Below are 24949 nucleotides of genomic sequence, written 5' to 3'. Positions count from 1 at the left end.
AAGTTTCAGCTTAAAACCTTTTTTGTTTAAAGTCAAAATATATTGTAAATTCCTTTTCTTGGATACTCGGGGGGGGATCATTAATTACTTATTCACCAATTAATGCCAAAATAGGCTTCTAATCCATTTATAAAAGATACAAAACCAATTGTACATCATTATTAAAATTCAAAATAATTAAAAATGCACCATACTTAAAGCACACAATAAAACAAACCCATTAAAACACTGAAATATAAATGTCCACAATTAAAATATGCAACAAAACTATAATACTTTTCAACTTTCTTACCTAGTTCACAGATAATTGCAATACATGCCCGAACCATCCTGTCCCTCTCCTGAAGGCCGTCGTTTCCAACAGCTATCAAGGAATTGGTAACCGAACTAGGAAATAATGAAGCATTCACAGTGATCATCTGCAAAGAAATGCAAAAAAAAAATGGAGAGATGGGTTTGTCACTGCAACATTACAGCAGGATTACTGAACAACACTAATGGTTCTGCTATATGTTTGTATCAAACTCTTTCTCCCACCTGCACATTTGGGCTCAGTATTCTGCTCTTTTGCTTCCACATTCTTTTTAAATAGTTTCTTTGACAAACACATAAAGATGGCTATGTACTGTAAAAGGTTAGAAGCCATACTAAGATAAAGGATCTACTGCACGACCATGCAGATTTCTCTTCAGGGCCTTCTGGTTCAATTAAACTAGGGAGTAGCAGATATGCACTCAAGAAGCTGTTTCTAATGCAAGGCTAAATGGTGTTTACCACGAATGGCCCCTTCTTTCCTGAAGTATTTACAGCAGATAAATTGTGGGGCAAAGCTGGAAACGAAACAGCAGCGCAGGGCTCATGCATTTTCTTAGAAAAGCAAATAATTCCAGCGTCTCCATACCTCTATGCAGCCATTGTATTTGGGAAGGATCATGCAGATCCATACTGCCTCCGCATGGCATCTGCACAATGGATGTCATGTTTGCATCAGGGCCTCCACACATACAGCACAATGTGCAAAAGCCTAATCCATGTAATTTATACATCAAGATTGCACCCATTAGACCTACATGTGTGGCCTCCTATGCAACCCCGTTCAAGTGCATGAATGTCAGGCATCAGCAGGCGCACCAGAAGCGAGTCAGGGCAGGCATGATTCCCCACCACATTGTGTTTCTCCCCCTTAAATACAACATCGGCATAGGTCTCAGGACCCTACAATACTTTTCAAAAGTAATGTGGGAAGTCCCCCAAAAGAAAAACAAGAACCTTTTGGAGGAAGCTGGAGTAGAATATACATTACAAAAATAACTGTCTGAAAAGAGGAAGAGGCTGAGCACTGTATACTCCAATCACTGTTTTCCCACCTTTCTAAATTAGAGAAAAGTTATTATAAGACAGGCATAGGCAAACTCAGCCCTCCAGATGTTTTGGGACTACAACTCCCATCATCCATAGCTAATAGGACCAGTGGTCAGGGATGATGGGAATTGTAGTTTCAAAACACCTGGAGGGCTGAGTTTGCCTATGCCTGTTGTAAGACATGTATATTGGCTTTGCTCTAGCAAAGAAATTTCCAGTTACTATGGAAAATGTTGGAACAGCTACTCTGATGCAATGGACTATGTGACCCTTTATATAGTCTACTTATAGGAACTCATCAAATTTCTTCCTTTCCTACTTAAGACAGGATGGGAGAGAGGAATCTGCTTTATTTGCAAGTTGCCTTTCAACAATGAAAGATTTACAATATTTTTGAGAAACTCTTGCTTTGTAAATCATCATCTGATACCAGGTAACAGGAAGCTCCTTCAGACTAGACTTCAAAGGAAAAGCTACACCCTTCTCCCACCAACAAGATAAATTTTCATTTAATTAATTTGTATTTTGTACCATTACACTAGAAACAGAGTAGCAATCTCTTTCACAAATACAAGAACTTATGTTCTTGCATTGAAGGCACGAACAAACTTATGCTCGTCATGGGTGGCAGGAAAGTACAAACAAGTGACCACTTATTGTAGCTTGGGTTCTTTTACTAACAAATTTTGTCTGTATCACACAATTGAAAAAGGAAGATTGCTTATTAGTTTGTTGGAATGCTAAAACTATAGTAGAAATAAAATCCCATCTTATGAAATACTTTAAAGTGATTTGGCTTATTGCTTCAAATTTACAATTTAATATCTACTGATAAAATACCTGTTAGTAGCTCAATACATAACTGCAGTGACTGAGTGTGAAAAGGAAATCAAACTTACAGAAGTAGTTTTGAATGTACCATATTTTTTGCTCTATAAGACTCACTTTTTCCCTCCTAAAAAGTAAGGGGAAATGTGTGTGCGTCTTATGGAGCGAACGCAGGCTGTGCAGCTATCCCAGAAGCCAGAACAGCAAGAGGGATTGCTGCTTTCACTGTGCAGCGATCCCTCTTGCTGTTCTGGCTTCTGAGATTCAGAATATTTTTTTTATTGTTTTTCTCCTCCAAAAACTAGGTGCGTCTTATGGTCTGGTGTGTCTTATAGAGTGAAAAATACAGTGATTATTTTCCTCAAATGGCTTGGTCTGAGGGCTCCTGATCTCCTTACCTGTATGGGAGAGCATACAGGGCTATACAACAGTGGGAAGAAAAGACAATAAACTGCCCTACTCACAGGCAGTCTTCATGGAACTTATGGATACTAACTAGCTGTTGCATTTGTACACTCTGTTTCTATTTTTACAACTCTATTTGCAACACAGTTGCAATACTCCAGCCATTTCACACATTATAGCAACACGGTGTTTCCAACACTGCTTCTTCCACAGTCATACAGAATTTGGTTTTGGGTTATTCAGCAGAAAATTGCACTATGCTATTGTTTCCAAACATACCTTCCTGACTAAACGAAGTGCTTGTGTCCTTTCTACTTCATTACTCTGCTGTATATCAATGCACCTAAAAGCACAAAAATGAGGAGGAAATACTTTAATTAGGAAAAGGCAAAAGATTTATACGATCTGAAGAGAAACCAGAGTATCAGAAGGATTTGCTGAAACCAACAAATTAAAATAGAATGCAAAAAGGGAGGCGAGAGGAAGTCAAAGGAACAAGTTAATGAAAGGACATTTTGGAAAGTATAATTTTATGTGCTGTTTTCTCCCCCCCCCTTTTTTTCTTATACGTTTGATTGTGCATCTTTTTTACTTGTTTTGTAATTTTTCTTTTTTGTATTTGTGTAGTGTGTAGTGGTTTTTGTTGTTATTGTTATTGTTGAGTTCAATGTCAAAATTACAATAAATATAATTTTTTTAAAAAAAATACTTTAATTAGGGTTCAAGGTGGCAGAATGTAGCGCATTTTAAAACAGCAGTGCATTTCCCAGATATATTCGTTTTTTACTTTTGAACATATAGCGGCAAGGTTCAAGTTCTTGAGATGACTGGTGCAAAACAGTCCAGACAGCCACTTGCACCAAAGCCCCTCAATTTACAATTCTGTGCAACCAGCTAAACCCAATGCAACAATATATTTGAGGCAATCTTTCAATAAAACCAGGCTATGCAATCAATATTTAGAGATTAGTCGTGTTTCTCCCATTTCCAATTTCAAAATAAGTTTATTTTGAAAAGTTGTGCATTTGGGATTGTACCCAGCAGGGTCACTCAGCTAGTGTTGAGGCTTCTATCAACGAACAGGGAGTAAAATAATTTTCAGTGGTTCTGTCTTCACCTTAAAGCCCCTTGCCCCTCCTAAAACTGTTCCAGAGAGCTGGGGAGCCCTTCCAGAGCAATGCAGGGAGACACAGGAGGCTGCAGGGTGGGCGGGGAACTGCTAAATATTTCTTCTCTCCTCATTTCATCAAAGAAAGCCTGACCATCAGCTGAGTGACGCTGCTGCATACAACCCTTATTGTTTCACGTCACTCAAAGCAGGCATCTATTAAATGTAACAGGTTGCGATCTGCTCAAACGAAAAGGTTGAACTGGTGATTCATTATCCAAATCAGGAAAAAGATTTCAAATACAGTATCAAATTATTATTACCTGGCTATCAAGTAATCCACTTTTAATTTTAACACCTTCTGCAGAATACTGGAGTCTCGGATAAGGTATCGAAGGGCTCGCAGCCCTGCCGCTCGCACCTCTTTTGCTTCATTCAGTAAAGCTAATCGCAAACTACGATGGAAATGATAAGAAAATCACTCAGGCTTTAAATAATTAAGTGTGTCCCTTTTGCTAAAAACAGACTCCCTCTTCCTTTCTGCGAGGCAGGAACAGATCCATGCTTAACTACGCAGGTATTCATGTTAGACATTTTAACACCCAAGATGTAAGCAAAACTCTCCACTGCTTCGCATTTTCTTCTCCTTGCTGAAAACAATATTAATAATGAAAGTAAGTTAAGACTGCCTGTTTCCATGAAGAGCATGTCCTCATTTTAAATAATTACACAATTGTGAACACCAAGTTTTCAACAGCTTAGTAATAAGTAATTTGGTTTCCACTTCAAAGCTGGCCGGACGCTCCCACCAATGCCAATTTGTAAAATCCAACCAACAGTGGAGAGAATATTAAACAATACTTACCATCTCAGCCTGTGATGTCATTATTTGGGCTAGGGTGTGTGGAATGTGTGTGGCCCAATACTTCCTGTTCTGAAGCTTCTTTGGTTAAAAAAAAATCAGTGCTAAAGAGCTTATGCGTCTCAAAAGCTCAGCTGGATGGTCCCGCTTGCACAAACAGAGGCCAATTGTTCACCACTTTCAGGGTTAGGGAAGCTATTCTGATCACACTGCTTAATGACAGACTGTTTTTGCTTACCTCTGTAGCTATTTCAGGGAATTATCTGCCTTAGGCCCTTTGACTGTGGAATCCATTCTTTCTACGGCTGGCACACATTAACTGGATTTTTAGTTGAGAAGTTCAAAGACAGATAATAGCTCTAGCAATCTGTTAATGTAATGATTCTTTAATACCAATAATTAGATAGGAGGTGCTAGTTTCTCTTCTCTGGATTCATTTGCACTTTTTAAAAATTATAATTAAAGGTAGGGTAGGAACTGGATCCAGTCCACTAGCCACTTCCCTACCTAAAGTAGAAATTAAATAATTGCTAAAATATTAGGAATTATCGCAAGAATTATCACAAGCTGCTGCAATGTCACATCTTGTTTTAAATATCAGATTACACTTCAAGTCTACAACCCCCCCCCCCCCAAAATAAAAATAATTCTGCACTCAGACTTGAAGTAGTGATTGGTAACAGGAAGTTGATCACACAGAAGTGATCCATAACCTTTTGGGTGGTTTCATTGCCCATGAAAGTAATATATCACTATATTTGTTTACAATACAGTCATATCTTGGTTCTTGAATGGCATCCATTCCGGAAGTCCATTTGTCTTTCAAAAACCAAGGTGTGGCTTCTAATTGGCTGCAGGAGCTTCCTGCACTCAATCGGAAGCTGCGTCGGATGTTTGGCTTCCCAAAAAAGTTCGCAAACTAGAACACTTACTTCCAGGTTTGCAGTGTTCGGGAGCCAAAACATTTGAGTCACAAGGCGTTCGAGAACCAAGGTACAACTGTATACCACTTAACTGCTATAGACAACAAGTGCTAAATTCTCACTGATTTTAATGGAGCAGAGTTATTCTGTACAAGTTCTACTGAATTTAGCAGTAAATGAGATGTGGACTGCTGCCCATGCTAATAGTAAAATAAATAATATTTTCTGATACACAAACTTAACAGAGAACAACATAGTATTGTGAATATCAAGATTCTTCACTGGGTAAGAGATTTTTACAGACATTTTCCCCTACCACTACAAAAAAACACCTTTCATATTTGTGCTTATAAAATATTAAGCATATTACTTTAACACAATTTCAATGCAATAGTTTTAAGAAATCCTGCAGGTCTTTAGCTAACGTTGTAAAATCAGACTTTTCAGTTGATAAATTGCTCACAGATTTTCTACGCGATGGACTCAATAGAAAACCTGGCAAACAGCAGCCTGTCTGTGCCATCTGAGACAAGCTACCAGGCTCACACTAAGCATTTCTACAGGTCATCCCTATGACCAAAGACTGCATAGAAAAAATGCTACTGGGTAGAAGTTAAGGGACAAGAAATGACAAAAGGGGCACAGAGCCTAGACTAGTACCTCCTTCCTCCAACACAAGTACTGATCATGGCTGAGATGTTTCTGGTCTTCAGCTTCTAATGCATTATCAGAATCAAGAACTCTGCAATAGATAGAGCACCTGCCACATACTCAGAACAATCTGTATCATGACCTCAACACATTGGCATCCAACATGCTGTTTAGCTTACAACTGAAACAACAGTCACAGAAACACTAGCTTATCATTCATGAATGGTCTAAATAATGCTCCAATATAAAAAGAGAGAGACTTACCATATGATGATGTTTTCATAAGTAAAACCTAGCTTTTCTTCAGTATGACCAGCATTACAAAGAAGCTGCAAATAAAAAATGTGTATGTCAACTGGCCGGGTAAGGAGTTTTGTAACAGGTCAAACAAACTTTTCTCCATAGCTACTCAAAACTCTCCCTGGCTTTCTAGTCTTATAACCAAACTAAGCAATTATTTTCAAGGTATTGCTGAAAGAGAAAGATGTGTTATGATCTTATTGCATTTTAGCAAACCTTTATTTTTATTTTTTTAAAAAAAGCAAGTACTTTAAATAAACTATGCTGATAATTCAAATGACTGAAATTAGTTTCATGACAATAGTTTCACATCTTTGTCCAATCTATTTCTACAGCACTATTCATTCTGAAGTGCATGGAGCCAACCTCTGCCACTCTCGACATTTGCAAAAGTGCAAATTCACTGCTGCCGCGTTAGTTTATACATCTATAAATACAGGCTGCCAAGAGGATAAAGATTGCTTTATATGATTCAGCTGTTAAAAACACAGATAAGCAGGTCACCTTCTAACAGAAAGGTTTCCAGGTAAGTGGCAGAATATCTTAAAGGGATAGAAACTAGAAAAGTGAAATTCAAGTGAAAAGCATTTTTTCAGCTCTGCAAAAAAAACGGGTTGGGTTATACACCACTAAACAAACTTTAACTTGCAAGTACTCTTTAAGAAAACATTTTTTCATGGGGTGCCAGAATGTGTCATCGTACTATAAACACTTGGAAAAGGGGAAGTGGGATGTTGTTTTACAACAGTGGGTGGCAGCGGGGGGGGGGGGCGGCTTCTTCAGCCTGAGGGTTGAATTCTAGAGTGCCAATGGTGGGCAGGTCAGAGGGGGAAACGTGGGCAGAATAACAGATGTTACGTCTTACCTTTCTATGGTAATCTACATTCCTGCCACATAAAAGTCAGAGGTTTCTACAGACACCCCTCCATCAAGGCAAGCCAGAGGCATTATCACAGTTCAATGACACATTCCTGCCAGGGAAATGCACTCCTTGAAGGTGAGGCATCTGGCAAGGGGATGGGCATAAGACTGAGGAGAATCCCAAGGGTCAAACAGAGGCCAGGAATGCCACCTTCCACTCCCAAGCATGAGGTTCCCCATCTCTATAGTTTACAACCAGTAAATAACCAAAAAGGCAGTATGGTATCTTAAAAACCTATATGGTGAACTCAGTTACTTATTGACAATACTTAGCATGTACAACGCATTCTGAGTAGTTGTTGGAAATACCAAAAATATTACCTTTAGTGTAGAGATACAGTGGTACCTCGGGTTAAGTACTTAATTCGTTCCGGAGGTCTGTACTTAACCTGAAACAGTTCTTAACCTGAAGCACCACTTTAGCTAATGGGGCCTCCTGCTGCTGCCGCGCCGCCGGAGCACGATTTCTGTTCTTATCCTGAAGCAAAGTTCTTAATCTGAAGCACTATCTCTGGGTTAGCGGAGTGTGTAACCTGAAGCGTATATAACCTGAAGCGTATGTAACCTGAGGTACCACTGTATATTTTTTTCTATTTTATTACATTTATATTCTACCTTTATATTCCAGTGAGCTCATGGTAGTGCATATGCTTCTCCCTCTCCCCATTTCATCCTCACAACAACCCTAGGAGGTAGATGAGGCTCAGAGATGGTGACTGGCCCTAGGTCACCCAGTGAGCTTCAGGGCTGAGTGGGGATCCGAACCCTGCTCTCCCAAGTGCTAGTCCAACACTCTACCATTTCGCCACACTAATATTGAAGCTACATATTTTAAGTGTGAAAATTTCCAGGATAGCACCTAGCCATGGTTCAAGCTACAGGGCTGAGTCATCACATAAACAGTGGCTTACAGTTAGAACTATCAGGCGTCACTGCTGCTGCCACAGTGAAAGAAAAAGGAGAAAAGTTATCATTCCTTCCAACTGCACAGTTCCTGATCCCCTGCCAAACAGCAGAATAGCAAAACAGGGCCACCCACAGACAAGGTAACAGGTTTCTTAAAGGACTCAGCATGTGCACAGATTATTATTATTATTTTGCAAATAAAAAATTAAAACACAGCCACAAAGAAACTGAAAAAACCTTCCTGATGAAGGTAGTTTGTTGTGGTTTCCTTTTTCTGACAACGGGCATTTTTTGAGGAAAACAACTCTGCTTTTAATGTAAATTGCCTGGCCATCCATAACTAGAATACAATAAACAATGAGGAATTAATGTATCCCCACCAGCACAAAAGTACACGAAATGACTCCCCCAAACTGCATGAAGAATTAGGGAAGCTCCCCATCTCCTCATGACCCTTCATAGCATGGAAATGACCTCCAGCTTTCTGCCATTACGTCCATTTCCCCCCATCCTGTGATCATTTTGGGAGAAAGGGACCAAACACTTTTTAATTTTAACTTTAGGTACTCAACTGCTTGCTAGGTATGTTGTCAAAATGAGCTAAAGCAATTCTACAAATATTATTTAAGTTCTGTTGGTCAGCAGTCAGCTATGCCTGTTACTTGATCCAGTGAAATCATGACAAGTGAGAGACACAAGTGTGTGACACTCACATGGTTTAGCGATCATATCACTAGTTCCCTCTGTCTTTCCCCTAAATAGAAGATTTAGTTATTGGGATATATGTCAAACCACTGCATCACACAGAAACTCTAAAAAGCTGGTGGCCTGCATTTAGTGAAAGTGTCTGAGGAGATTACTGTTTAAAAGGATAAAACTTCAAACTTTTCCCTTTCCACTATTTAAACGTAATTTCCAAAAATGCAGCTAGCACAATTACACTTGAGTGCCAAACTTCAATATTTCTGGTCCTAATGTGGTGCACATTACTTTATTTAATTCCATTTATGAATCTCTTCCCATGAAACATCTCAAAGCATTAACAAGGCATATACAATACAGTCGTACCTTGGAAATCGAATGGAATCCGTTCTGGAAGTCCATTTGACTTCCAAAACATTCGGAAACCAAAGCGTGGCTTCTGATTGGCTGCAGGAAGCTCCTGCAGCCAATCGGAAGCCGCAGAAGCCCCGTTGGACATTCGGCTTCCAAAAATAGTTCGTAAACCGGAACACTAACTTCCAGATTTTGATCGTTTGGGAGCCAAGGTGTTTGAGATCCAAGGTACGATCATATATATATGTAACTCAAATTCAGTGCAGGTACAGACTAGAATTAAAATGTCCACTTAAAAGGTTTGATGGAAAAGAAAGGACTTTGACAGGTAAAACAACAAAACAGACCTCAAAGCAGTTTACAACCAATGAAATAAAATAGATATCAATGGCAGTTCATTTATACAATCTCTCTATCCAAAATAGTATTCCTAAGATCATGTACTTCTGATGTACTGTACATATTTTTCAATATGCTTTTCTTTTGGTTCTTTTGTTACACGTCTTTCCATACACGTCTTTCCCTATTTCCATCCATATCCAAAATGACGAATACTTTTTCTGTCAAAGATACTTCAACCATTTCTTTCACTGCATAGAAGTCTACTCAACTAAATTGTAATCAGAGCAGACCCTCTGAAATTTAAAAAGATAGGCCCATGACTTTCAATGGACCTTGTCAGAGTAAAATGTAGCTGAATACCACCCACTGCATTAAAGTTCTGGCTCAAGTTCCTGTAGCAGAAAGCTTGTGATGACCAAGTAAGTAATATTCAGCAAAACATTAATGAACGGATACAGTGATTTTTTAATCACTTTCCCTTCATCACTTTTATCATCCCATCGCTACATCATTCACTCACAAGTTTTCCAACTGAATCAATTGATTTGGCATGATACAAAAAAAAAAAAAAACCAAAACACACATGCTTTAACTATTATAAAAATTCTTACCTTAGTAAAGTTATTCAAGTGGCCTAGCTTTCTCATATTTGAAACCCCTTGCAATTTGGCCACATTTTGGAGAATCTCTCTCAGGTTATCAGAAGGGTCTACAAGAGAGAGAAAAGTATTGGTAGGCACAGATTAGAGAAGCAACTACTATACTACCTATCCTGTCTTTCTTTAATCAATTTCTGCTTCTAAGGAAGTTGTAAACATTTTGATAGCAGCAGGCTAATAGTTTAAAGACCAGGAGGGAAGCGAAGGCTAATTGAGATTTCTCTCTCAAAAAATACAGGTCTGTTTCCTGCCCCAAATGAGGACGTACCCAAACCTAATTTGCATAAAGTGTCTGGATCCTACCCAAAGGGTGAATTCCAGCTAGAGCTCTCCAAAGCTGGAAGACCCACCATTTGGGCATTTACTAGCAATGTAATTGTAAGTAACAAACATGGACTACCCAATATGTTAAACAGGCTTCACTACTGAAAGTGTCAAATGAAGCTTTTTTTCAATTTGGTTGAAAATTTCATGAAGCAGCCTAAGGTTCTGCTGAAGATTATACCTACTTAGTGAAGAATGCTGGGGTCTATTTTCTAACATATCTCAACATGCACCTTTGTGAATGTTTGGCGCCAGTTTTGGATTAGGGAGTTTATCCAACTTTAGGGGAGCTATTCTTTGTTTTGAGTTTACACAGTGTTTTTTGCATGAAAGGGGTCAATTACTATGAAGCAGCAGGTATTTTAGTTAAAGTATTCAGGGTGATATCCAACCTTTGTCATACTCAGCTCAGACTCATTAAAATCAACGGACTTGTGTCAACTGGTTTTAGTAGTTATGCCTAAAGTTGGATATCACCCTTCAGGAAGTGTTGTAGCAAAGGCCATCAAATGCCACTACTGTAGTTGAAATTTCTTCAACAGCATACCAGAATATGGTGGTGGAGGAAATCATACTGTGGAGAAGGAATAGATTGTCACATATCCCATTTGAGAAGCTCAGGATTACCAGGGGGACCATTCTAGAGAACATTTCATCCCGTTTCAAGATCAAGTAGTACAAACCACAAGCACAAGATTAAAGAGAATAGTGTTGGCATATAAGTACCACTAACAGTTTGTTATAACCTTTAATTTCAAGGGCATATAATAGATGGGAACAAACTGCTTCCCTATAATTTAGCATTGCTGAAAATGTAATTTGACTGATTCCTATTCCTTTGTTTTGCGCTTTCAGCATAATATTGGTGACAGCTACCCTAGCTTTCAAAGCTTTGAGCTGTACAAGTGATTTCGTATTGCATCTCAAGTACCAAATCATAGTGTCTCAAAGATTTCTCTAGAATGTTTGATTTCATGAATTAAAAAAACAAGATACTTCCTCAATAAGGTTCCTGAAAAGAAAAGAAAAGAAAAGAAAAAACATTCTAACGTGGTCAAATGAGAATGTCAAGCAAAAACTAAGGATGTTCTCCTTCTCTGGGTAAGTAATAAACACTCTTGACACAAAAATCACTGGGGAGAAACCTTTCAAAGTGTATGTGGCATGTTATGGTGAGGTCTGGCATATCTCAGTAATGAAATCTGCCCCCACAGCTTTTGCAGAAAAAGAAAAAAAAAGAAAAACCAATCACAGCAAATTCATATCCCACCATGAGCACATCCTGGAGAAAAACAAATTCCTGAAGAGATGGGGCAAATCAAATTCGTACGAGAATGTTAATGCTTGTATGTTACTCCCTTTCATTATCAAAGGCTCATAACTAGAAAGGACAGAGCACATACTTTCCACACAGAAGGCCCCAAGACTGTTATTTCCAGTCAAAAGGGTCAAGCATATGGAAAGACTTTATCCGAAGACCCTAGAGAACCACTTGCCAAGGAGAACTGTTGTGGCATCTGAGAGCTGATGGGCAGGTAATATGGCTATTTATCACTTCTTTAGGAATAATCATTAGCTGATGGGACTTGGAGTCCAAAAAACTCAGAAGGTCCCTACCACTGCCCTAAACCACAGTTAAGTGTAGACTAACCACAGTTTTTCAGGTAGCAATTATGTCCTAAACAGCAGTTAGTTGAAAAAGGAAGTGAAAACTACTAATCTCATCCTCATGATTGCAGCAGGATGGAGATTGGAGCTCTTAAACCTGAGGTCAGGGAAGATGGGAGCTGTAGTCCAACAACATCTGGGGACTCAAGGCTAAGAAAGGCTGTTCCAATGATATCCTCTATACACATTTTTTAAAATAACCAAGGCACTATGCATGCTTTTCAGTTACATTTTGTAACAAGTGCAGAACTTGTGGTTGTTGAAGCCATTTTCTCATAAACTAGAACTATTAAAGATATTAAATACAAATATATTTGTATTTATTAAAAAAGCTTTCACATGCAGAATAAACTTTTTTATTTTGCTGCAGTAGTACAACCTCCCCAGATTCCTATCAGCACTATCACTATTTTTCCATCCCACAATGCCCTTTTCTTCTTTCATTAATAAATTCCAATTATAGGTTGCTACTCTCTTGTATTCCAACATCTTCCAGACAGTGGTACAGTGCATGTGTGTAACATGTATCAATATGTATATGATGATGTATACAGAAGAGAAAGAATGCGTATATTTGATTTTTAAAGCCTGTTATGAAATGGACCTGGATTCCTGGTTTCAGTTTGTGCTGAGCCAGGACTGGCCACTTCAACACACTTATGTGAGCAAATACTCCTGTGATTAATCATGGTCTACAGCTGTAAACTGCTATTCACTCTTCCTTGTAATTCACATCCTGCTTTTTAAAATATATAATCTATTTCAGATTGCAAAGAATCCTGAAACACGCACTGGTTGTATTTCAAAAGTTACACAAAAAGGAATGCAGTTATATTTTCAAAATTTTCTCCACAAGGTTTGAAAATCCAGAATCTTGCAACAGCAACCAAAGTAAGAGTTACACAGTATTAAATATTTGTATGCCTGCTTAATCTCATTATCAGTCCTGCTATGCCACAAAAGTTACACAACTTATAAGAAAACCAGAACAGGGCATTTATACTGTGTGAAAGCATTAAAGGTTGAGAAGTGGTGAGAAAAGGAGCTTGAAAAATATTTGGTATTGAGCAAAACCACTACTGTATCAATTAGGGAAACCACCATTGAATTTTAAATAAGCTTTCAAGTTAAATATGCCTACATTTTAAAGAAAGGTGAAGCTGTATAAAATCAAGTTGGGAGTCAGAGTAGCACTTACAGTGGTGCCTCGCAAGATGAAATTAATTCATTCCGCAAGTCTTTTCGTCTTGCGAGTTTTTCGTTTTGCGAGTTTTTCGTCTTGCGAAGCACGGTTTCCCATAGGAATGCATTAAAAATCAATTAATGCGTTCCTATGGAAACCGCCTTCAGACCAGGTCCGGGGACAGTCTGTCCCCCGACCTCTTCTGAAGGCCGGCGGGGAGCGAAAGTCTTTGCTCCCCCCCCCCCCGCCTGCCTTCCCGGGACAGCGGAGACTTCTCCGCTGTCCCAGGGCGATCTTAAAATGCTGGCGGGCGGCAGCAAAGGCTTCGCTGCCGTCCCCCAGCATTTTAAAAGCCCCCGGGACAGCGGAGAATTCCTCCGCTGTCCCGGGGCGATTTTAAAATGCTCCCGGACGGCTTTTGAAGGCAGGCGGGGGGGAGCAAAGACTTTTGCCCCCCGCCCGCCTTCAGAAGAGGTCCTGGACCTTCAAAAGCCCTCCGGGACAGCGGAGAAACGCGCTGCGTTTCTCCGCTCTCCCGGGAAGGCAGGCAGGGGGGAGCAAAGACTTTTGCCCCCCGCCCGCCTTCAGAAGAGGTCCAGGACCTCTTCTGAAGGCGGGCGGGGGGCAAAAGTCTTTGCTCCCCCCCGCCTGCCTTCAAAAGCCGTCTGGGAGGATTTTGCTCCCCCCCCCCCGCCTGCCTTCAAAAGCCATCTGGGATAGCGGGAAGCGCTTCCCTGCTATCCCAGACTGCTTTTAAAATGCTGGCGGTGGGGAGCAAAGCCTTTCGGCCCCCGCCGGCCTTCCTGGACCTCTTCTGAAGGCCACGGGGGGGGGGGAAAGGCTTTGCTCCCCACCGCTAGCATTTAAAAGAGGTCCCCGGAGATTTCCCTATGGGCTTTCTTCTTGCGAAGCAAGCCCATAGGGAAATTCGTTTTGCGAAGCGCCTCCAAAACGGAAAACCCTTTCGTCTAGTGGGTTTTTCGTCTTTCGAGGCGTTCATCTTGCGGGGCACCACTGTATCTGCAAACTCCTTCTGGTGGAATTCTAAATTACTTGGACATTTATGCTGAAATTCATATAAGTAGCACGTATCTAGTAATTAACAATGGATGTTTATAAATAATAAGTCTATACAGTGGTACCTCGGGAGGTCCATTCTTAACCCGAAACTGCTCTTAACCTGAAGCACCACTTTAGCTAATCGGGCTTCCTGCTGCCGCTGCGCCGCCGGAGCCCAATTTCTGTTCTTATCCTGAAGCAAAGTTCTTAACCTGAAGCATATGTAACCCAAGGTACCACTGTATTCCATTTATTATTTTACATCATTAATTTGGTTAAGTATGGAATTCAAGCTTCTAACATCTAAGAGAAAGAGTGGCGGGTCTTGGAGATGCTAACCAATTGCTAGAGGGGGTGTAGACTCCTTTCAAACTTCTCAAACTACTCTGGTGTGTATACTGAGGGCATGTGAACAGAATTGGTGTTGCCTCTTCCAACAGACAACTCCCTCACAAAATAGGCAATTGCACACTTACCAGCTTAGCTATTAAGTGTTGTACCCCAATGGCGTAGATATTTAGGGCATGCAATGGAGCCAAAAGTTCTAAGCCAGAGGTGGAGAAACATATCTAGCTCTTCTGGGAAGTCTTTCAGATACTTGGGCCTAAATAGCTTAGGTCTTTAAACACTGTGAGAATCATGAACTGGGCCCAGAAACAAGCTGGCAACCAGTGCAGGTATTTTAAAATGGAGGTTATAAGAATTCAAATTAGAACCCTGGCCAGTGATCTGGCTGCTGCACTTTGGACCAGTTGAAGTTTTCCAATAGTCCTCAAGGGTAGTCCCACGTAGATCACATGGCAATAGACCAGTCTGGAAGTTACCAGAATGTGGAATACAATGGCCAAGGCATCTCTCTTCAAAATAAGCCACAGCTGGCGAACCAGCCAAAGCTAGAAATAAACACTGCTAGGTACCAAGCCTCCTTGAGCCTCCAGTGACAGCTTTGGATCCAAGAAAACCCTAAAACTACAGACCTGCTCCTTCCTCCCAGTGCAAACACAGCCAGAACATGAAGTCTTCCCACTTCCTAGACTCAATAACTCAGAACACATCTCAGGATTCAGCTTCAATTTACTGGTCCACATCCAACTCGTGTGTGTGTGCATGTATTCCATTGTAACACATTACATTCAAAGATTACTCTTTGAGCAGAGTAGTCAACTTGGAATAGAACTTTGGTTCAAATACCAAATCAGACATAATATTACCTTTTACCCACATAGCTTACCTCAGAGGACTGTTGTACAGATGAAATTAGACTACCCCAATGAGCTTTTCATAGGAAGGACTGTCTACAAATATGAAGATTATTTTCTTAGCATTTTAGCATTTAAATTCTCTGCCCTCAACAAGAGTAATCTTCATATCAATGTTTAAAAATGTGAACTGTATAATGGAAAACACTTATTTTCAAATGCTGGCCAAAGACCCAGCAAAGCTGACATGTTGTTTGCTTCAGGTGAAAGGAGTAGAAAAGAATGGGAAAGGGGGATAATATGTCTTCTCTAATAAAGAATTTGAGAACCAATGCTACTAAATATGAAACTGAGATCAATAACACTTGAAATAGTCTCAGATATTCAAAATTATATCACTATAGTCATCAGTTCACATATTCTGGCTTGCTGAGAACATTCTCCAGGTTTCCCAACATGCACACAGGATTCCAGAGGGTAGCGGACCACATAAAGTAAGATACACATCCCTATTCACCCCAGTTTTCTGTGAGGCACAAAGAACTGGAAGGAAGAGAGATATTTCAGTCTGTTGTCAGAAAGAGATTCCAAGACTCTGAAGGCAACCACATTTGTAGAATCTTTCCCACAGTTCCTTTGGATTTTTGTTTCTAACAGGATATTTCACAACATAAAACAATAGTTCATTTGCAACACAGCATACTCTTAATGTAATCCATCATGAAAGTTCTGAACTTTGAGAGGCTTAAGAGGCATTCAACCCACACTGCAACTAACAGGATTTTAACCTATGATGCCAGACTGTATATATTCATGATTATATTTGGACAAGGTACCTACTAATGTTCAGATGTGACAGATATCCAAGTGATCAAATTTATATACACAAATTGTGAAATCCTACATATTTCAGTATCAATCATCCATGTTCACATCAAGGATGTTGCTTGATAAATTCAACAAAACAAAAATATGATCTAGTGTTAACCATAAACCAAACTAAACCAATCCAAGAAGTTAAATTAAAAAGTATACAATAACGTGTGATTTAATAAACTAAATTAATGGTGGGGGACCTGTGGCACTCCATATCTGTAACCATCCCTAACAGCTGGCCATGCGGGCTGGAGCTGATGAGAGTTGGGAGTCCAACAACATCTCAAGGGCCACAGATTTCCTACTTTTGAAATAAGTATCCATACCTAATAAAAATTTTTGGATTCTATAATATCCTGCATGTAGAGATTTATTTTTAAATTGTACAATTTCCCACTAATGACATTTTGAGGTTGAAATGTGTTGAAACCTTTGGTATCTCTTTATATATATATTACCAGGTTCATCTATGTTATTTATCATCTGTTGTATACAAATAGGTATTTTGGTTCAGTATGTTTGTCTAATTAAAAAACATGTTATTTCAGCATTGATACAATTATCCATTTAAACTGTGATGTTTTTTGCTTAAGAGCAGGGATCCTCAATTCTTCTAAAAACTGTTTAAGCTTTTAGGATGTTGAATAAAAATGGGTAGTTTGGAGCTTGCTTACACATTCAGTATTCAGAGGTGGTTATCCCAAACTTTCAGCTCCTTTCCCCTTGACCAGGCATAGGCAAACTCGGCCCTCCAGTTGTTTTGGGACTACAATTCCCATCATCCCTGATCACTGGTCCTGTTAGCTAGGGATGATGGGAGTTGCAGACCCAAAACAGTTGGAGGGCCGAGTTTGCCTATGCCTGCCCTTGACTATTTCTCAGTCATTCAAAAGTTATTGTGTTTCTTTCAAGCAGGGCTGGAAAACGTTTGATCCACCAAGACAATTGTAGCCCACCAGTCAGGCATGTCAGCTGACCAGGGGCTCAATAAACACTGATTGCTTGGGGACTTGGGAGACCACACTGCATTGGTCATGACTTGCATTCAGCTATGCGCGTCAAAGTTATGCAGGAAATTGGAGGTGACTTTTCACATGGCATGCAATAGTAGAAAGAAAATGTGTAAGTAACTTGCATCCTCTTTCCTGTTTTGGAGTCTCATCTAGAGAAGTTACTGAAAGGGGAGCCCACCCCGAATAAAGTCAATAAATGACTCCAGAATAAAGATGTTTTTTCTCCTTTTGAGCAACAAAACCATAGAAGCACAGCAAAAGGCTCAGGTCACTTTTCCACAGCGTGAGTGTCGTAACTCAGTTCTATCCATCTACGAGAGCTACAAGTTGGCTATTGTTTACATGGATTACTTATCCAGAGATTAAGGAGAAGAGACAAGCCAAAAGCTTTTCATCCTGCCACGTGCCACTGAATCATTTTTAGCTTACTTCAACCTCTCATCCACCTCTTGAAAGTAAAAACAGATCAGAGGTTGGGAATGAGTTTAGGGGGCTGTTATCCAAGGATCACTGAGCTGACTGTATAAACACAGGTAGTAGCAGAGATCACTTTCAAATATCAAGGGACAACATTAATGCTAACTAGCCATAGGTTGGCTTTAGAAATGGTATAGCATCACAAGATCCTTAATAAATTCATCTATTTCCCAGGGGATGCATATTCAGGTTAATCTTCTCAAATGAGTTTGAAGAAATAGACAAGATAACAGAAATATGTGAATTTCTACAATTCTATATCACATACAGTTAAACTGATGTACCTATCTGTTTGTGGCAAGAGGAGATCTAACATAATATGGGAGCAAACAGGCCTGCATGGGCACAAGCAAAACAAAAAGCCATTGATAAAAAAAGGAATTCTTAGTGTCCCCGGAACTGGCAACTACAACATGCTGATGCCATGGGCTGAATTTCCTAATGCAACAAACCAAAGTAACACAAAAACAATATTGAAGTGAAAGCTCAAAGACTGCCCTAGATGCTACTTGCATCTTAGGACCTTCATAAATAAATATGTAAATATGTATTTTCCCAGTAATGTAGAAAATGGGCACACAGTAACCAGCATAGCACAAAACAGTGTTGTTGTTTTTTTAAAAAATATGCTTATTGGGCAAACACCAAACTGCAATGTAAGAACAAGCTTTTTAAAAACAATCTTCTTTTGAATTTCAACACTGAATTTTAACTCTTACAATTCTTCAACACCTATTTTCCAATTCACTCTAGTGCTAATTCAGATATTACCACAGCAGTACTGTACTCCAGTCTCACATTATTCTAGTTACATTCAAATAGAGAAAACACATGAATCAAATGAATAGTGTGGTATCTTCCTACTGGGGGACTTCTGGCCTCCAGTGGGCCTTGAATATGACACTGAAACATTATAGATTTCAAAATGTGCTTTCGGCCTGATGTTTACCACACACTATTTTCTCAGTTATTTCAATGCTACCTTATTTTCATGTGGAAAAGCACCAATTACATACTTCTATAAGTACCATACCCAGTCTACTTATATATGGTGTCATATATTTCTATTTTGCAGTACAAATTATCTGGAATCCATAACATGCAGCACTCTTAATACTTCCGAATATATCTACTCACTGTTTCATCAAAAACATAAACTTTATATTTTAACATATTTTTGTTAAAATGCAGCAATGAAAAGTTTGTTGGTATTTGTTTTCTCTTTACACAGTACACTAACAGTTAATATATGCAGCATATTATGCTACACCTCTGTACAGTTATATTCTGTATATGCCTGTAATTGAAGTAAAAAAAAAAACCCTATGAGAAATATACAAAGCATCCAAATTGTTTTTCAAAAATTTCACTGTGATAAGAATTCTAACTGCCACCTTGTCTTAAGATCTATATCCAAGTATAATAGAAGTCAGCTTGCCTATAGGGACAGGCAGTCATGAGTTCAGCCCTAAGTATCTACAAACTCTGGCTAGTGGTGGACTATTTCCAAGCAGATCACTGACAACACAGAATCAATTTGCAAGCAGAATGTAGGAGAGAACCGGATTTGGAAAGACCACTGGAATTTACATACTGCTGGCTACATCAATGCCCAAGCACTGAAAAGCTCAAACGCTGCTAACAGCCCCATCTGCAGCCAGCAGACGGGAAATAATGAACCTGCAGCACAGCAAGCTGTACAAAACAAGTCTAGGGGGTGGAGAGAGCAACATACCTGCCAATAATCCATCAGCTGCTTGTTGTTTTCCTGACCCCCCCCCTTCCCCCATGTGTCAGGAAACAGCTCACCAGAGTGAGACTTCGCCATCTCCCCTTGTGACTTAAGATTTCTCTTCTTCCCATAACACATGAAGGGTGGGATTCCTGTGCTTGCCCGGTGGGCCCTATGGTTTCCCAAAGCCAACTACTTGCTTTTCAGTATTTCCTCAAATTCTCTTTTCCACTCTCACGATTTGAACACAAAGTCAAATTATTTCTGCTAACAGAAACAGAACACCTCTCCTCCTCCTGGACAAAGTGTTAAAAAACGAGGGTGAAAGCGAGAAACACAGGGAGTTGCTATCTCACAGTCACTCTCACCCTCTCTAGTTAGAAAGAGAAGTGCAGCACTTAAGCCTGTAATACACATTTTTTAAAAAGAGGAAAGCCCCATTTCAAGGAGGAAGAATCGGAGGAGCATGGAAGGGACCCTGACAGTCTTCAAGACCAACCTGGCATAAGATGCTCCACAACCATGCTTCAGCTAGCAGCCTATCATCCTGTTTATTACTATTATCTTAAATGAAAACAAGATCTAATAATGTAGCCCTTGCAGCCCATGCTTGCCAGGAAGACCCACAGAACAGAAAGGGGTTTCATTCCCAATCTAACACCCCCACCTGAGCTCCATGGGGCTTAATCCCGTAAATAAATGTGCATTGCCTTGGGCATGGGAGGAATGTTCGCATCCTGGAGCAAGTATTCTCCCGGCTCCCTCCTGCTGGGGACCGGCTGTTGGAAGACATATCTCCCCCCCCCCCCTTAGCTCAGGGGGCCCCCACCCTGATGTCAGGAAAGGACTCCCCTCTCCCCGCTGAGCCCCAGACTCCATTCGCTCCCATTCTGAAAACACCCCCCCAGAATGTGGAGTTTGTGGGGGGCGGGATGGTGGCAGGCGCTGGCCACCAGGGTGCCCACCCCGTTCCCCCCGTTGCCGCTCCATTACCTCGGCTGAGATCGAGGGGGACGTTTTCCTCGCCGCTGTCGTTCCGGCCTGGGCAGTGGGGAAGAGGGGGAGAAAAGAAAACGAGATTCGGTCATTGATGGGAGGAGGAGAGAAGAGGCTGAGCCCGGCGGCCGGAGGGAGCGGGATGCTGAGACCGGGGAGGGGGAGGCAGGAGCCGGGCACCGACCCACCCGCCGCCGCCCCCGAAGCGCAGGCCGAACCCCACCCCCCCACCCCCCGGGGGTTCCTCCTCACCTCGAATGCGGAGGTGCCTCAGCGAGCGGGCGCGGAGACTCACCGCCATGTTTACGGCCCCGCAGTCACAACACCGGAAACCTCGCCCGATCTCGCGAGAGAGCGGAGGAAGCCGCCTCGCTCGGCTTGCCTAGTTACTGCCCGCGCGCGGGAGGCCGGGCCCGTCCGCCCTCCCTCACGAGTAGTCAGCAGCCGCGCGCTCTCGCTCGAGGAATAGGGAGCCGTGGGAAGGGAAGGGCGGGCGGCACACTCCCGGTGACAGGCAGCCCGTGAGGCCGTTGTTGAGGCCCTGGGGTGGGGTGCCGCCGCCGCCGCCTTTGTATTCTCCTCGGGGCAGGCGGCTGTGCCCCCTCGGCTTGCTCCTTGTGGGAACCTATTTGCTGCGAGATTCCAATTGATCCTGGCGCTTCCCCATCACAGACTCCCGTTTCCTTTGGGGAATGAGGCGCAGCGGAGACTGTGGTGTCTTTTGGATGCCTGGTTTATTTACACCAGGGTTTCCCAAAGTTGGGGCTCCTGCTTTTTTGTGGGGACTACAATTCCCATCATTCCTGACGACTGCTTCTGCTGGCTAGGGATGATGGGAATTGTAGTCCCAAAACAGCTGGAGAAACAACTTTGGGAAACACTGATTTACACAACCCAGGCTGCGATGGAGGGGTTCACAGCATCAACGCAGAAGCGGCTTTTTCGCCCCGATAGCTGCAGTCTTGGATTCAAACAGAAATCAAACGTTGCTCCCAAACTGTTGGTCTGACTTTTCCTACAGTTTGCTGCTTTCCTTCTAGGTCACATCACTGCAACATAACCTTGAACCCTGGCTTTGCAGGCCCTCCAGGTGTCCCTATTTTCCAGGGACAATCCTGCATTTACAGAACCTGTCCTGGTTTCTGATTTGATCCCGGAATGTTCCAATTTCCTTAGGATGCCACTGTTTTCATCAGATAAATATTGGAGGGTATGGTAGGATGTCCCTATTTTCATCTCAGAAATGTTGTTGGGTATGACCTTACCCTTCTAACTACTAACCCCTTTTCTTTTTTCGCTTAATGACCCAGGCGATCACCCTGACATGGGAAGCTTGCCTGGCTTCTATTTTAACAATCACTAGTTCCAGGGGTTAGAAGGTTCTCACATACAGCCTACTTCCTCCCCCAACAAAACTCATATTAAATGTCTGCTCTTGTTAGTTGTTTATGAACTGCCCTCTAAACATGTCTAAACATCACTTTATGTTTTTAACTGTAAGCCACCTTGAGTCCCTGTCAGGGGAAAGGGCGGGGTATAAATAAATTAATAATTTCTTGAGGCTATTTGCGGCTGTACGTTAAAAGCAGCTTTATAAATGGTGCTGGGAAATGGTTTAAAAGCGATACACAATGAACCCCTAGGGCAGAGCTGTTTGGTACAAAAATGAACACCTAAAACCCACTTGAGAAAGCTCATCAAGACAAAAGGGAGGAAGAATCCCTTCCAGTTGTTTCAGGAAAGTACAGGTTGTGGGCATGTCGTATCCCCTACAAAGAATGCTCTTCCACCGTCCCACTGTACACTTGGCATCCAAAAACAGGCAGAGCCGCACATTTTTATCCAGGAACAAAAATGTTGGATTTAATACTATACTTCTGTTAAACATTGTTTTGCTTCTGCTAAGCCACCCAGGGAATATTTCTGGGCGGCTATGTCAAATTAAGGAATGACGCAAATAAATTTCACCATGGCAGAAATGATAAAAGGAAAACAACAGCTCTTTGCTGTGAAAGGCCTTTACAAAAAATATTCAAGTGGGTGTGGTGCCTCTAATGCCTTCCCTGTGTCGGTTTCCCAGTGGCTTTAGGGCAGTGTGGGGTATGGCCTGGGGAGAGCTCTGAGGGCCAGAAAGAGAAATGTCAAGGGCCACATTTTGCCCCTGGATTCCACATCCCTGCTGTAAACAGACGCTGGTGATTGGCTGCGGACAGTGACTTCATGGTGAGGGAATAACACTCCGCTGCATCTCTGTATTTTGTGCTATTTGTTCAAAGAGATGATTCCTACAACAGGCTTGAAGATCTAAATGGCCACTGCCCAACATATATGCAGGAATTATATGCATATGACCCTCTCTCAGCCAAAGGATAAGTGAGTCAGAGGCGTAGGACGGTCAGGTGGTACACGGTGCGGAAAATTTCTTGTCACCCTCCCCTCCACATTGATTTTAAATTTTTTTGCCTGCAAAAATGGTTTTACGTTATTTCATATTTTCTTAGAAAGGAATGTGGATTCTGAGCCTCTGATAACAAGCAGGCAACTATGGACAGATACTTAATCTACAGGATGATTGTGCTTTGGCTTGTGTTATTTTATATATATTTATCATTTATTTATTTTAAAAACCTGCAAAGGGGTTTACCAAAACAAAAAAACACCACAGCAGTAAAAATCAAGAAAAAGTAACAATCCTACTTTAAAACATACAAAAGCTAAAATATTGAGATTAAAATTACTTCAACTTCCTAAGCATCTAGGTATGCTTGCATAAAGAAGAATGCTTTTAGCAGGTGCCTGAAAAGAGTCTAGCAAAGGCACATGCTTTGTTGAAATTTCAGCCTTCACGACATAGGAAAACAGCCAAGTAAACAGCTATTTTCGTGGAGGGTCAAGATATTAACTGATATGCATGAAATTTCATATGTAGCTATATAATCCCTAGTGCAGTAAGATATGACCCTTGGAGCAGGCATTTTATGAACCACCCTAAAGGTAAAGGTAAAGGACCCCTGACCGTTAAGTCGTCGTGGACGACTCTGGGGTTGCAGCGCTCATCTCGCTTTATTGGCCGAGGGAGCCAGCGTACAGCTTCCGGGTCATGTGGTGAACCAGAGCAGCGCATGGAAATGCTGTTTACCTTCCTGCCAGAGCAGTACCTATTTATCTATTTACACTTTGACGTGCTTTCGAACTGCTAGGTGGGCAGGAGCAGGGGCCAAGCAATGGGAGCTCACCCCATCACAGGGATTCGAACCACCGACCTTCTGATCGGCAAGCCCTAGGCTCTGTGGTTTAGACCACAGCACCACCCACATCCCTATGAACCGCCCTAGTAGGGCAATAATTGTTCCTTGATAATTTGTCACCCCTCCTCCATGATGGCACCTGGGGCAAACCAGCCCCCCCGCCCCCCTTTCCTATACCCCTGAAGTGAGTAGAGGTTTTTTTTTAATCCCCCTGCGGGAGTATCCACACTGGTAGTCTCTGGCTTCTTTGAACGTGTTCTCAAGGCACCACAGTCTTAAGGGGACATTCATAAAATATGGATTAAATACTGGATCCATGCCACCTGCAGGGGACCCATGACTAGGAGTGCAAGTAACAACCTGCGCACAGCATTGCATCTTAAGTCATTATCATACATGACAAATGGTTAGTCTGCTTTTAAAAGCATTTTAAATTTACATTTTAAAGGCTGTGTGAAGTGTAATGTGCCCTATGTGCTGTGCAAATAGCATTTTAAAAACCCCAGATGAAAAGCACTAAATTCAATTCACAACTTTTAACAAATAGTGTGTGCAGTTTCACACTTTATGGGGTGTGTGGTTTTACTCTGAAAAGTCACTGGTTTTTCTTTGAAAAAATGACTATCTGCTTCCTGTTGACACTCAGAATAATTGTGCCTGACTACAGTATTGAAACTGTTTTTCTACTTTCCAACACAGAGATTTAAGGCAGCTAAAATGCTTTTTTCTCCCCCCAAGAGCTGGAAGTTGTTGGAAAAATATATCTCTGCTTATTCCACTTTTGCCTCTAGTAAAAATGTTCCAAGGGTTTTAATATTGTTTCAGAAACTTGCAAAAATCTGTTTGGCCAG

The 24949-nt window shown here is 41.2% G+C and overlaps 1 protein-coding gene across 4 annotated transcripts in view; it reads right to left on the bottom strand.

Moving 5' to 3' along the window:
* The window catches only part of RICTOR (RPTOR independent companion of MTOR complex 2), a 61900-nt gene extending 40689 nt beyond the window's left edge, over positions 1 to 21211 (bottom strand). For 3 of the 4 annotated variants that reach the window (XM_083703399.1, XM_083703400.1, XM_083703401.1), the window contains exons 1-7: positions 21103 to 21211; positions 20848 to 20895; positions 10276 to 10373; positions 6404 to 6468; positions 4027 to 4158; positions 2875 to 2938; positions 293 to 419 (exon numbers count right to left, since the gene is read on the bottom strand). In XM_083703399.1, the coding sequence (XP_083559525.1) occupies positions 293 to 419; positions 2875 to 2938; positions 4027 to 4158; positions 6404 to 6468; positions 10276 to 10373; positions 20848 to 20895; positions 21103 to 21151 (583 nt within the window). In that variant the 5' untranslated portion in view covers positions 21152 to 21211. Of the gene's footprint in view, positions 1 to 292; positions 420 to 2874; positions 2939 to 4026; positions 4159 to 6403; positions 6469 to 10275; positions 13509 to 14513; positions 16662 to 20847; positions 20896 to 21102 lie in introns of those variants that run through there. The other variant, XM_083703402.1, reaches the window with a different exon arrangement.
* Positions 21212 to 24949: the final 3738 nt, after the last annotated feature.

This window comes from Podarcis gaigeae (genome assembly GCF_964106915.1).
Source record: "Podarcis gaigeae genome assembly, chromosome: 11".
NCBI lineage: Eukaryota > Metazoa > Chordata > Lepidosauria > Squamata > Lacertidae > Podarcis > Podarcis gaigeae.
The sequence above is the reverse complement of the archived record's forward strand: the minus strand, read 5'-3'. Positions and strand labels throughout refer to the sequence as shown.